Consider the following 14837-nt stretch of genomic DNA (forward strand, 5'->3'; position numbering starts at 1 on the left):
TATATATTAGGAATACTACAAAATAAAAAAATTAAAAAGTTAATAGCTTTATCTTTCAAAATTGAAGATGTCCATAACAAAAAAATAGCAGCCCATGCGAGCAATTAATGAACTGCTCGAGTTCATTTGTGAGAAAATGCATCAATGAATAATTTTAGAATATATGTTTAATCGTTAAATTTTAAAAAAATTATTTTTTTGTTAACAAAAATATACCATAGATATTTAAAGAATATATTTTTAAAATTTTTAATATTTAAAGACGTGTGTCCAACAGGGGCATCCATTGTTATTTTAATAATTTAAATTGAAGACGTCAGGGACATGCCCAACATGTGTTCAGGGCATGTCGAGCGAGTGTCGGTGTCCGAGAAATGTCTGACACTGCACGGTTCTTTAGTTAGAAGTGTCTGTGCATTATAAATGATCAACAAACCGTTAGGAATTTTTTGACACCTTCTCAAACTATTACCAAATTTGAATGAACTAGCCACCACTAAGAAGACAACTTTTACCACTGAAAATGGGCTATATTACTATAGTGCCATGTCATTCAACTTGAAAAGAGCAAATGTGATCTATCAAAGAACAAAGCACCATATAATTCGTGAGCTGAAGGGAAGAAATATAGAAGTCTATATAGACGACTTATTGGTCAAACAAAAAAGCCCACAACAATGCATAATCGATCTTTGAGATATCTTCACTATACTAAAGAAATTCGGGATGAGATTAAATCTATTAAAGTACACTTTTGGAAATGAATCAAATAAAATTTTGAGATTTTATTGACACAAGAAGGAATTAAAATGAGCCTAAACAATGTTGAAGTTGTCATGAAGTTGCCATCACCAAAAATATAAATGAGTTGCAGTAATTGACTGCTCTAATTGAAGTTTAAACTAGCTTATCTCATAGTCGAACGAGAAGTGCTCGCCATTCTTCAAAACTTTGAGAAGCGCCAAAAGGCTCGAGGGGTGAGAGGAAAGTGGGAAGTCATTCCAAAGCTTGAAGTTACTATTTAAATCACCTCCTTTCCTCTAAAGTATATATCTTGAAGATTTGTTGTTGTATTTAGAAAAAAAAGTGAGCTCGGTCGTTACTTCCAATAAATGTAACAACAGAAAGTTTATTGTGTTATCAAGGTGCTTTGTAGAGTCGAGATATGATATTCAATCATAGAGAGACTCACATTTACACTCATCATCAAGGCTAGGCGACCACATCCTTGTTTGAGTTCACCCCATCATAGTCATGATCAACCCTCTAAAGTTGGTCTTCGTGAAACCCGATCATTCATAATGACTACTCAATTGGTCAGTTGTGTTTATAAGTTTAGCAAGTTCCAAATCTCTTTATGTGCCCAACACGATAATTAAAACTTAAGCACTGGCTCATTTTTAGCCGACATCATAGTAGGAGATGAAAAAGAAACGCCAACCGCGGATGACTTGGTAAGGAGACTGCATGTAAGCAAAGCTTCTAGCAAGCAAAGAGTAGTAGTTGGAGTTGGGTTGAGAAGCCTAGTAAATGTTATCATGACAAACACAATCGGCATTCAACTCTCGTCACCAACAATCAAAATGAGTATGAAACTTTGATAACTGGCTTAAGATTTGTTGCAGAAGTAGGCGCCAAATATATACATGTATAAGCGAACTAGCCGTTAATTTGGCATTCAAATAAACAACCTATATGAAGCAAGGGAATACACAAAGAATAGGATTTCCAAAGCAATTTCTGAAGTTGACAAGTTTGAATATTTCAAGATCAAGCAAATCCCAAAAAGCAAAGCCCAACCCTTCAACCATCTTTCTAAGGCAGAGACCTTGGATGAGCAACTAGCCCTCAAACTTGTTGACCTACTATTGATGATGAAGAAGAAATGTAAGTGGACCTTCCCTCGGAGCTTTGTTGGATGAGCGCCCTAATCAACTAATGATGGGAATCATACCAACAAAATTCAAAGATCCAAGGTGAAACAAAATAAATATAGTTTTGATGCTTGTCAACCACATGCTATACAGCGTGGAAATCATTTTGTAAAACAAACTCATGCTAACCGCATTTTTACATGAGTTCAATTTGTGTCGAACATTCGTAAAAATGCCAAGGTCTTTTCTACATGACGTGTTCGATGGAAAAATTTCGCTTCTTTACAGTTTCAACCTTCTCACAAATTGCAACTGATTAATAGTCATTGACTATTCATTACATAGGGGATGAACCTACTTGGCCCATTCCCACCTACAAAAGAACAAAGAGAGTTCATGATTGAGATAATCAACTAATTCACCAAAAAGATAGATGCAAGGACGCTCGCAAAAGACTATTACATAGGCATTTCATAATTTCATATGGACTAATATTATCAACATTGTGTGTTGTATGTCATTACAATTGATAATGGTCCTCAATTCAAAATTCTCATCAAATTATCCTTCGTACACCATTCCAATACAAATGAACAAATTTAACACAACGAATAAATACATTCTGAATTTACGGAGAAAGAAAGTGAAAAGAGATAGTAAAGTCTGTCAACATACTGTCATCAATTCCATGAGTTCTTAGAAGGATTGCATCATCAACTTCGGACAAACACCTTTCTTGCTATTATATGTAGCCAAGGCACTCCTACCAGTTAAGCACACTCTACAAAGCCAAAGTGTCACAACCAAGTATAACGAGAATTTGATAAATGGTGAAATCCAAAGGTAAAAGGAATGAAGATTATACCCGACCTACTTAGGATCTCAAAATACAGTGGTTTATGAAGCAAGAAAAAGTCAAGAGAAGCATGACTAAATACTACATTGCCAATGTGAATGTGAAACAATTTAAAACCAACAACTTAGTTCTAAAGGAGTAGACACTGCAGCTCGAAAAAACACAACTAGGAAATCTCATATCCACATGGGATGGCCCCCGAGTGGTTGGACCCTAAGGGAAACAACAGCAAATAAGTCTTGGGTGAAGAACTTTAATTGAGACTAAAAAAGCAAATGAGCCAATTTAGTATGAATTAACTTGCCCCTAAGAGTAAAGATTATGAGCAACATTTAGCTCGCACAAATGAGCCAATTATCAGCAACGAATCAACTCAACCAAGACTAAAGTTTGTTGGAAACAATTAATTTGCTCTAGAATGCGAAAATCATCAACAATGGCTAACTCACCCATGAGAGTCAAAATCATCAACAACAAATTAACTCGAACATGAGAGTAAAAATTGTTGGCAATGATTAACTCACCCCTAAAAGCAAAATTTATTAACCGTTAACTCGTCCATGATAATAAAAAGTATCATAAATGCACCCATGAATACAAAAATTATTAGCAATGATTCAACTTGCCCACCAGAGCGAAAAAACATTAAAAACGATTATCCCGCTCATAAAGCGAAAATTATTAGCATCGGTGAACTAACCCAAGAGAGCAAAATCATTAGCAATGCTTAACTCACCCATGAGAGCAGAAATCATCAACAACAATTAACTCACCCATGAGAGCCAAAAAGTCAGCAACGAATCAACATCGCCCATGAAAGCAAAAATCATTAACAATAATTAACTCGCCCATAAGAGCAAAAATTAACTTGCCCATAAGAGCAAAATTCATCAACAGTGATTAACTCACCTTTGGAAGTGAGCATCATCTTATCAATCTAGAGAGTCTACTTGTCACCATAACCGGCCTGAAGAACCTACTCATTCTCCCTCAAGATGGAGCATACATTGCTATTACAAAGTCAATACATAAGACCGACTCAAGATAATATTTTCTTTTAATCTATTCAATCAATAGTTGTTATTGGCTCAATAGCATGAAAAGGAAAAAATAATAAAAAGGTACAAGTACAACACATGCAATTAAATAAGTTTTCTTTCATCGAAAGAATAATATTTACTTGTGCAAGCAGTAATATACACACAAAAAAATAAAGAAAAAAATAAAAAAAATCTCCCAAGTCATGAGGCACGCTCTTTTCCTAAGTTCACTTGTTCTTCAATTGCCTTGTTGAACTAGCCATGATCACACAACAATTTTAGAAGTATTCCCTTCGATGCAAGCCAACAAAGATTGGACCAAAACCCGCCCTCCTAGCGTCAAGCTAATACTTTTAAATCTTTTGGGTTTTTTTTCACTTCTAAATATTTTGGGTTATATTTGAATGAACTCATGAACTGGGCATAAATTTTTCTCTCAGCTCGATCCTTTATCAATCACTTCCAGCTGAGCCTGCAGAGATGAACCACCTCGGCTTGAGAAGATGCACAATCACAAACTCATACAACTCGGCTTTACTCTCCTCCAGAACACATTCTCTTCCTTCCAGATAACATAGTACATTCCTTATTGACTTTAACGCTAGCCAAGATTTCCTAATTGAGCTTCTTCATGACCATAAATTGCTTCATATACTCGTTTGCCAATGTACTCACATACTGCCAATGGATCATCATTGTCTGCTCTCCACAGGCAGGTCTTGTTTCCTCGGTGAGTGATTTCCTACTCAAATAACAATTCGGAAAAAATTGGCAGGCCCCAAATCAACTCCAACCATCAAGTTCTCATACGAGCATTGGTTAATCCAGCAGTCAATCGTTCTCATCTTAAGCATAAAAAATGGCAACTTCCTAAGGACACAGTTTTACGCTCGCCTTCTGAAGCAAATTCTATCTTCCTCCCCCTTTTCTTGGGGATCTGTGTTTCCTTTTTTGAAACTCCCCTTCGGCCCTAGCAACCACCATATCTTCACCCATAGGCAACCTTATAAATAGCCCAACGGAAAAAAAAAACAGCCCTCGTGTTGCAGGTAACTCAGTCCTAATCACACCACCACTAGTACCTTGCGTAGAGATGCAATCTTTTGTTCCATGGGAGCCTTGCCATTAGGTAATTCATCCTCTCTCACCTCTTTGTTGGATGGAGAGAGACTTGGTCGGTCGTACCTAAAATACAACTTGTAGCCCCATCTAAGCTAGCCTTGTTCCTAGAACCTCGTCTCTTCACCCCTTGTCCAAGTATTGTAGGACCTAAGGACATTAGCCAGGCTTCAAGGTCGGCTACAATAATAGAAAAAAGAATAAAAAATTAACTCACTTAAATTAAAATAAATATACTCGACTGCTTAAAATAGCTTACAGAAGTAGCACATCATGTTAATTAACTTCAATGACCAATTGAAATTCAAATTCAACGACTTCAAAGCCACTAGAATGTCCTCCTTGACAATAATCAACGGGACATATGCGGACTCTTGATTCCATCACACTTGGCAGGAGAAAAAAATTTGTTCTTTTCAGTTCTAGAACATGTTCGCCAATCCCTCCAACTAGACATAATAGCCTTCAAAGTAAACAAAAGGGAAAATCCCAAGTTCCTATCTAACTTCATCTCACCAAGATGCAGTAATCAGAATAAATGTGATGATACTCGCCATATAATTCGACCGGGTTTAGACAAGCATGATACCGTAGCACTTTATTATGTTAGCCAGCAATAGACATAACGAGAAGCAGGGGCCTAGCTTGAAATGGTCCTCAAAACATAGAAGTCATCCCTCTAAGAATGAGTTTGAGAGCTCTTCCAACTGTGGTGCCCAAATCAAATTAGCATCATCAAATACAAAGACAATCTTGCACCACTTCACCCTCAACGAGAACACTTGTAGCAGCTTCTTGAATTTGAACTCCTAGAATTGTCTTCTACTTCTCTTTAAGGTACACATCATCTCAACGTAAAGGGCAAGTACACAGAAACAAAGAATGAAGACCTAGAGAAAATATTTGGGGTTTCTATAGAGACAATGATGATAATGACAAGATATTTATACCCCTTTATTTTATCTTGTGCAACATCTAATCAAGGTTCATTGCTAGTTTTTACATCTACATGGTGGTATTTAATGCTTTGGGTACACCGTCATTACAATGCAATATTTGAGCAACTATGACACCTCAACTTGTGAGGTTGAGTATGAATTGATATACCTGAAAAAGACTACTCTTTATATACAACACTTGGGACATCCCAAATAACTTGATTATAAAGAACAATTCGTACCATTAATATGACTAATCACTAACACAATCAGTTACCAATAACAAGAGAAATTTAAGATGAGCACACAACTTGAAGATTTTTTTTACTCACCGAAAATAGGCATGTGAGACTATTCAAAAATAAAAAATGATACAGCATATATAGAGATCGCATGCATATATTCCATCACAAATTATAAACGTAACATTCATTTCATTTAGATTTACAGATGCATTACTAAGGTCGCTTGGTCCTAAACCCAAGTCGCCATTGAGAATTACTCCAACCAGGGAAAAATTTGGATCGGCCAACACTTCTACATGTAGGCACCCAGTCCTCATTAGGTGGTGTAGCATAAAATCGCCTCCAACAAGAAATTGATTCAACTTTCAGTGAATCCAAGGCATGTCAAACAAGGACAACCCCAGCCTTCAAGCTATGAAGCTCCTCGTCCAAGCGGATGACTATCTCATCCGATGATTCTAAGATCCCTCCAAGTTAACTAGCCTCTCTCAAGCTGCCTCCATCCTCAACGCTTCCAACAATTTACACTTGACCAACCACAACTACTCCTCTGGGAGAAATGCAACATTGTCAATTGTGTCGCTTGTATTGACATCTCTTCTAACCATCTCCTCCAAACCAGACATACTAGCTAAATCTTTAGGTAGCACCTCACCGGTTGCAGAATAGTTTGAAGATTGTGCATTATGCACAGGAACAAATTGGTGGTGATATTCTCTAGTCCCCTAAGAGGTATCTGAGAGCTAAGGCCGCTCCTTCAATCAACAAAATTGGACAACTAGCTCCCCTAGGAACTTAATGAGGTACTCGCCAAAGCAACAATAGCGAAGGAGCCAACCTCTACTTGGCCTTAGTCCCTCCTAAACAATTGCTCACAAACCAATATTTTATATGACAGTTAATTAGATTCAAATAAAAAAGACATAATAATATACTCTAAAACATACCCTGTATAACGGTTTTCTCAAGAATCGACACTTGGTCACGAGGAATTTCCGCTATCAAGAAAGCTTGCCCATTGAATCACCTTGTGATAAAGAAGTGCACCATTAGAATAACATCTAGAAAAGAAAAAGAACTTAATTTCATCTAACTCGCTAACTCAAACACCGCGACAGCTTTTTTCTATTAAAGCCAAGCTAGGTGTGTATGCTTGTCCAAAGGGATAACTGTCATTATTTTCTTTGTTTTGGAAAGGCCAATAGCAACGGGCTTCCTTTTCTTCTTAGCGCGAGCCAACTTCCTTTTGATAATGCCATCATAATTGCCTCATTAGTGGCATCAAAGTCATCAGGTTCCATTTTACCAAATTGTAAGACTCAAACAAAAACAAAGAAGAAGGATGATCATTGCATGAAATCCACTCCACATGAGGAGTGAGGTAATTTCTAGTAAATCAGTACACACTGACATTGACAAAGCGACGACAAGTCAAACCTAAGAATAAAATTTCACATTTACTTTTTTCTTAAACTAGCTACTATTTTTTTGAGAAATTCTAAATGTCAATCATTACTCTAATAAATCTGATAAATTTCGTTAATATAATAAAGTCAACACAAAAAATTAAACTAGTTCAAGAAGGACAAGCAAGGTATAAGACTTATTTCAGAGTGATAGTGATTTTTCTCGTTCTCGTTGCTTTCTCAGTTGCCTTACGAAGATACAATCAAATCATAAAACTAAATGTACACCTCAATGGGTAGGCCCATTCAAAAGGATGACAAGGATACAGACTCAACTGAGAATAATTTGCCAGTCAAGACCGAGGAAGATTCACCCAACCGAGTTTAAAGCATTAAGTTTCCAGTAGTGAGGTGAATCCACACATGCCAAAGACAAACATCCATCAAGGCTTCATATCCAATTGCAACAGACTCAATGAACCAACACTAAACAGATCATCTATAACCATGAGGCCACTTAGCCTGCACTGTTGGAACACCTAAATAGGTTATAAAGCTTCTATATGTTTTTGTACTTTTTCTAAATGTATTGCTAACTATGTAGCATATCTCATATCACGGTGTATAAATAGTGAATCCTGAACAGAGGCCAAGATTTGAATCTTCTTGGTCCTATCATGGTAGCTTCTTGAGCCTTTTCAAGTGGATTTGTTTTCCCAACTTACATTTCTCTTTCTTTCTTGCCCTTCACTTTTTCTTTCGAGTAAGCAAACTTCGATTGTGACTCAGACAAAATAGGATCCAATTGAATCAATGGAAGAGTTTAGTTAAATTAATGGCACTTCCCTTCACTAACCACGTAGTTTTAGAAAAAAAAAGTTAAACAAACTAAAGATCAAATATCAAAATGCAAATGTTATAGAAACAAAACTTAATAGACAATAACATAATATCCATACATGAAACACATGTTGAGCTAGGCATCAAACTTCTTGTGTAAAATCTTGGAAATGAATAATGGTGATTTTCTATTAGTTAGGTACCTTGTATTAGATCAATGGCTATTTAAGGTGGTGTACGAAAAGATAAGATAACCTAATTTTTGTGAAGGAGTTTAGGACTAAAGAAAAGAGAAAAGGAGAAAAGAAAGAGAAAGCGAAAAAGAGAAAAAAAAACCAAGAAGTTCAATTCTAAGAGTTAATATTCTCATCTCAATGAACCAAAGGTACTTGTTTTAGGAACTTATGAAACTAATAATCTTATTGGATTTATTTAATCTTCTTTCTATTTTATCTTTCCAAAGGAATTAGTCTCATACATACCTTAAGGAACCAGAGGCTTCTCTATTCTTTATTGAGAGCAAGTGTAAACAAGTGTTAGAAAGATGACTAGTGTCCGTTCACTATATATCATAAATGTGACTATTTTATTACTTAAGCCAAACCACATAAATTTTGGCATTTCCTTTTATGATGTTTGATTTTTTTGCAATCAATTTATGATTGATAGTACTTTCTCATGATTTAACACTTCAATAGCATAAACTTTAACCCCCTCTTTGACTAATGACTAGTATCAAAGCAAAGATTTACAAAAAAATATAAGGACCATAAAATTCAAGATGGAGAGTTCAACGACTCAAAAAACAGTAAGCTTTGGAGAACTAAATTGCGTGATGTTCTAGCCCAACATAAACTTATAGTAGCATTTACGTGTACCAAGATATCAAAAATTATGAGTGAAACAAACAAGACACAGAATAAAAAGACTCTTGGTCATTCAATTGTGTTTGGAAAGTAAGATTATGGCAGAGGTCGGGGAAAAATAGCCATACAAAGTTTGTGACCCAAGTTGGAGTCTTTATACATGGCTAAAAACGTCTCCAATTTTAAAAGTAGTGATTCTAGTTGATTTGCAGGAGGATGGTACACATATTAAATCATATGTGAATTAGTTTAATTCAATTATTCGAGATTTCATAAATATTGGTGACATTGTTCTTGTTAATAACGATGATCTAAATTTTATTGTTATCATACAGTTGATCTTTTTCTTACAGATACTTTTACGACATTGTGCTATATGGGAGAGTAAAATTAGCTTATATATCATCAATGGTCGTTAAGCTCCAAAGAGATTATATAAGGGTTTATTGCAAGTCAAGTTAAGACCCTAGGAGCATGGGTCTCCTTCAAATTATAGCAGGAACAAGTCTCGTAGCAATTTCGAATATATTGCTTTTACTACAAGAAAAAATGATACACAAAAGGGGATTTCCATGCATTTGGAGAGGAAGGAGTAGCATGCAAATGGCCAACACGAGAAGTTAGCATATGAAAATGTAGTTGTAAGTTGAAATTGGTATGATTTCGATATTAGTGATGCCCTTTTAGTAATTGTTTGAGATGGATGCAAAGAGCAGAGGAATTTGAACTCAACTTGTTCAAGTCAAACGTATTCAATATTAAAGATAAATTTTAAGCATGAACCAAGTGCTGATAGCCATTTATGTGATAAATGTGCAAGGTTGGAGGTAATGGCACTATAAAATCAAGAGAATATGATAGCATGACTGTTTCGTTCATTAGAGTAAGGCATATATCATGTCAAATAAAGAATTTAACATCCTTAACTGAAATTAGAGGTCATAAGACATAATTTCTATGGTGAGGGCAAGGAAATTAAAGTCTATGTGGGTACTTTGGCCGACCTAAATGCAAAAAGTGATGGTCAGACCTAGCCTAATGTTGTAGAGGTGCTATAAATTTTATGAAATAAATAGAAGAATAAGTTGAAGAGGGAACTTTTAAAATAATCGGAAGGATAAGCTTTGTATCACACAGTCTATCCTTATGCCAGGTGGTACCTTTACAGCATTCAAGGAGAGAAGATGAATGGCTTCAAGGAATGAAAATTCAAAAATGATGTAAAATCAAGTTTAGTGGTGCCACATCATAATGTAACATTCGTGATACACAGGTCTCTCACAAAAATTAACTGAATTGACATTTAAGACCACTAAAATAATACTATAAAAAGAAATTTCAGGATTTGGGAGCTTAATGTGCTCAATATAGAAAGGAGTCAAAAAGGTGCTATATGTTTTGTCATGATTGAGTAAATGAACAGATTTGTTTAGGAATTGAATCAATATCTAATCGCTTCATACTGGGTTGGTCATTATATAAATTAATGTATGGAACCTAAATTGGAATGGAAGCATCAGACAATCTTTAATTCTTTTTATAAAGGAGATGAGAAGAAATTGAGTAAGAGACAAATGAGGGAAAAGAAATAGAAAGATAAGGAAAATATAATTGTGTTTCCAATGGTTTGAAGTATCATCTCAACTAACTAATAGTACATTTTAAGGAATTTCTATAGTGGGTAATATTTCTAATATTTATTTAACCATCCTTCTTTGTTATATCTCTTACAAATTCTCTCACATATCTTGAGAGAGATAAAGCTTCTCTTTTATTTGTTGAATGAGAAAAAGTGTGCTCAGTGATGAGTAACATTTTATTGTATACTACTATTATGACTTTTTGTTAGTGGAATAAATCTTCTCTCTTATCCCGTGAATGTATGATATGAATAAGCTGAATTGCATAAATTTGTCGTCGTCTTTTTATGATGATTGATTTCTTTCTTAGCTATTATGTGGTTCATAGAATTTTCTTCTGAGTGAAGCTTCCACAAGATAAATTTTTGCATACTTCTTTCGCAAGAAAAACCATCATGCTTCAACAAAAAAATGGAAACATAAGCACCCAAGATAAACATAACAATGAACTTACTCTAAAGATTTTTATTCATTTCATTCTACAACATCTATTGATGTTAGAGTAGTTACCATACAATTTGACAATTTTCAACATTTGATCCTTCTTTTATAATTTGACAATTTATATGCATGTGTTGAAGTATAAAAAAAGTCATAAAAGACAATTAAGAATGAACCTACAAACCAAAACTATTTCTCATAGAAGCAAAGAGATATTTAGTGAACACTAATTGAAAAATAAATATAAAAGATGGCCTATTCTCACAACACGTCTAGAAAAGTACACCAAACTGATTGAATTTGTGGGAGGTGATGAAGGTTCCCTAAGGCATGCAAAAAACATATTAAGATGTAACATAAGCTAGCCCAATAATTTTAAATCAATGAAGAAAGAAAGTGGGTTTAAAACAGCATTGCATAAACATTACCTCCATGAGATCATGATGCTCTTTGGTAAACTTGAGTTGTTGTTGTAGCTGCAACAACTTCTGCTTCTCACTAATGAGCTCCTCATGCAACAATGATCTTTCTCTATCCCATGACTGAAATTTCTTAAGAATTTTCACCTCTCTCTTAGAGACTTCTTGACAACTTGCTGCCGATTCTTCTGCCCGCAATTTTGCAGCTTCCATCTCCTTCCTCAGTTCCAAATTCTCAATATCAAGCCTTCGTGCAGTTACATTTGCCTCTTCTATCTGGTTGCTAGCTCTAGACAAGGCATTCTCCATCTCTAAAAGCTTCTTCTTGGTGGTCTCTTCTAAGGTTTGTTTCTCTTTCTTCAGGCGGGCAATCTCTTCCTTTTCCTGCCTCAAAGTTTGGAGCTCAGGCTTTTCTTTGCTCAACCTATGGGTAGCCTGCATAATCTTCTGCTGTGCCCACTCTGTCCACTCTTGCTTATGGGCCTCCAATTCTCGTGCACGTGGGATTAATTTGAGAAGCAGCTCATCCTTCATGTCATGAGGGATCCAATTGCCATTTATTTTATCAGATTCCATTCCTGCACAGTTGCTGTGTGTATTTGCTTTGATGCCATAACCAGTACTACTACTAGAGGAAGGTAGCAATGACAAAGACAGGTCTGTGTTTGCAGCTGTTAAAGGTGCCAGCTTACTAGTTTCTTTTATGCTTGCAGAAGGACCATTGGAGGACGCGTCACTCAAAGAAAGACCTAAAGATTCATCCATTTGTGATGAATCTGATCCTCCTGCTTTGCTTGACTTCCTGGAAGTGCACTTAATGCTTGCGCCAGAAGAATCTGATACTGATTTGAATTTCTCATTCATAAGGAGTCCACCTACACCACCATTCTTGCTTGTCCTTAGCGCGGCTTTTGGCCTATTAGCACGGCAATCCTCAAAGGTGAATGACTTCTCTCGTGGGATTGGTTCCCTCTTAGAACCACATATATGATACATCTTCCTGCTAACTGATACCTCAAGCTCAGGCATAGTTTGAGAATTAGAACTGATTGAGTTCACCTCTGGCTCTGGATGGGAGACACTAGAAATACTTGATTTCTCATCATAACATGTAGTGCTCAAAACATCACACTCAACAGCACAGGCATGGGAAATATTCAAGTCACAGATCAGCAAGCACCACATTGCATCCCCTACACTGAAAAACGGTCTAACAGCCCTAAGCACATTAACCATGTCAGCCAACACACTCCTGGCCAGCCTTTGTAGATCCCCGGCAACATTCTCTCTAGCTGATGAGTCTACTTCCCTACCGCTTCTCAAAAGTGACAAGGCATTATCCACAATATCAGAAACTGTATACTTGCATCTATAGCATATCCCATAGCTTAATACAGCATTGGTCGCAACCTCCTCAGTATACCCATAAGAGACTATGGCTTTAATAGCTCCATTGAACACTTCATTTAAATTGCTAAGGATAACCTCCTCAAGTTGGTTCACTGCCTGGTTGCTCCAGTCCACTTCATGGGGTGCCTCCAAACCTAGCTCCTCCTTTGAACCACAAGAGAGGGTCCTGCATACATCACAGAAACTGGTATGTTGCTCCAAATTGGGATTCTCAGAAACTCTCTCCATGTGAAAAAAGTCATAATTGATGCAATCAGCATGAGGAAGGGGATTTAGAATATTTGAGTCAGTTAAAGGTGGATCTGCTCTGAACTTCCTTTTGTTTCTGTTACCCTTCTCTCGCAAAGAGATAGAAGATGCCAATGGACTGCTTCCCCGGGTAACCATTGTTGCCATTCCTATGACAGATATTTTGATACTACTAGTTTATATCTAGAAAATTTATAATGCGCTGCCAAATTGCTACTTGTAGATCCACCAGAAACACTGATAGCCAAAAAATGTCATAGATAAAAAAGAGAATGTTAGGAACAAGTGACGTAGACCTGATCTAAAGAAGAAAAGAAATCAAAATATATCAGAGCTAAAAAACAATACTAGAGACAAACCAAATAGAAAAAAGATTTATCAAAACAAAAAAAAGGATTAAAACTCCATAAACACAGTTAAAAAAATAAAATTTGAAAACATGCTTAAAAGACAGACCTGATCGAGCGTACTGAACAAGATTTCCTTCGCAAGAACTATCAAATTCAATAGAGAAACATAACCGAAACACCGAGGAGCACTTAAGACAGGCAATTAATGGACGAAGAAATCGAAAAATGAATGCTTATCCCAAAAATCTACAGAATATGTTGAGCGAGAAAACCGATCAGAACCGATGCAAATTAAAACGCTATTAATTCACCCAAATTACCCATAAGAACCATTGACGTTAAAAAAACAGGAAGACAACTTTATCGATCAAGAGCAGCAACAAATAAGATTAAAAAAAGAAGACAAGGCCATATTTGGGAGCATGATAGCCGATGAGAGCGATCAAAACTCACCAGACTCCAGCTAAAAACTGGGCGATCTACAAAATGTTCACTCGCGGATCACCAGATTAAGGTGAAGGGGCAAAAGCCGCGATCCTTTCTCTGCTCAAGCGTCGGAAGAATACTACACGGCCCCTTTCATTTGGGAATAAATATTACCTTTAGGGGTGTTTGGTAGCATGCCGATTTAGCAAAATCAAGCCAAACATTAAAAAAAAAATGAAAAATAAAAAATACTGAATCTTAATTATAAGCCTTTGTTAGACCAGCCACTTTTTCTTGGCTATGACTGATTTTCCTCACATTTTGTCTTCTTGGTCACATAAATCTAGAATTATTAAATTTGAATTGCAGGCGGATTTACAAACAGTGACTTCGAAGCTTTTCTTCGTTAAAATGGATTTGATAAATTCTTAAATTTGATTCGCAGGCGGATTTACAATCCGTGACTTCGAAGTTTTTCTTCTTTAAAATGGATTTGATAAATTCGGATGTGCTAAATTATATTTAACGTAAATCTCTAATGTAGTCAAACACCGTCTTAGATTGTGAAGACAACATATTAGGATTGTCAAAATGACTCGTTGTTAGCGAACAATTTGTGTAATCTTGTTAAGTTGAATATGAATAAAAAATATTGTTTGCTCTTGTTCGTCTCGTTTTGACTCAAAATAATTAAACTATATATATACAGATACTTTTA

At 35.9% G+C, this 14837-nt stretch overlaps 1 protein-coding gene across 3 annotated transcripts in view; it reads right to left on the reverse strand.

Moving 5' to 3' along the window:
- Nucleotides 1–14308, reverse strand: part of LOC110031957 (putative E3 ubiquitin-protein ligase RF298) — a 20611-nt gene extending 6303 nt beyond the window's left edge. Inside the window, exons 1-3 of one of the 3 annotated variants that reach the window (XM_020735414.1) lie at nucleotides 14147–14307; nucleotides 13800–13939; nucleotides 11694–13580 (exon numbers count right to left, since the gene is read on the reverse strand). In XM_020735414.1, coding sequence (XP_020591073.1) covers nucleotides 11694–13490 — 1797 coding nt within the window. In that variant the 5' untranslated portion in view covers nucleotides 13491–13580; nucleotides 13800–13939; nucleotides 14147–14307. Of the gene's footprint in view, nucleotides 1–11693; nucleotides 13581–13799; nucleotides 13940–14146 lie in introns of all 3 variants that reach the window. The other 2 variants (XM_020735413.1, XM_020735415.1) reach the window with 2 other exon arrangements.
- Between the last annotated feature and the right edge of the window lie 529 nt (nucleotides 14309–14837).

The sequence above is a fragment of the Phalaenopsis equestris genome, unplaced genomic scaffold (assembly GCF_001263595.1).
Source record: "Phalaenopsis equestris unplaced genomic scaffold, ASM126359v1 Scaffold000873, whole genome shotgun sequence".
Classification (NCBI taxonomy): Eukaryota; Viridiplantae; Streptophyta; class Magnoliopsida; order Asparagales; family Orchidaceae; genus Phalaenopsis; species Phalaenopsis equestris.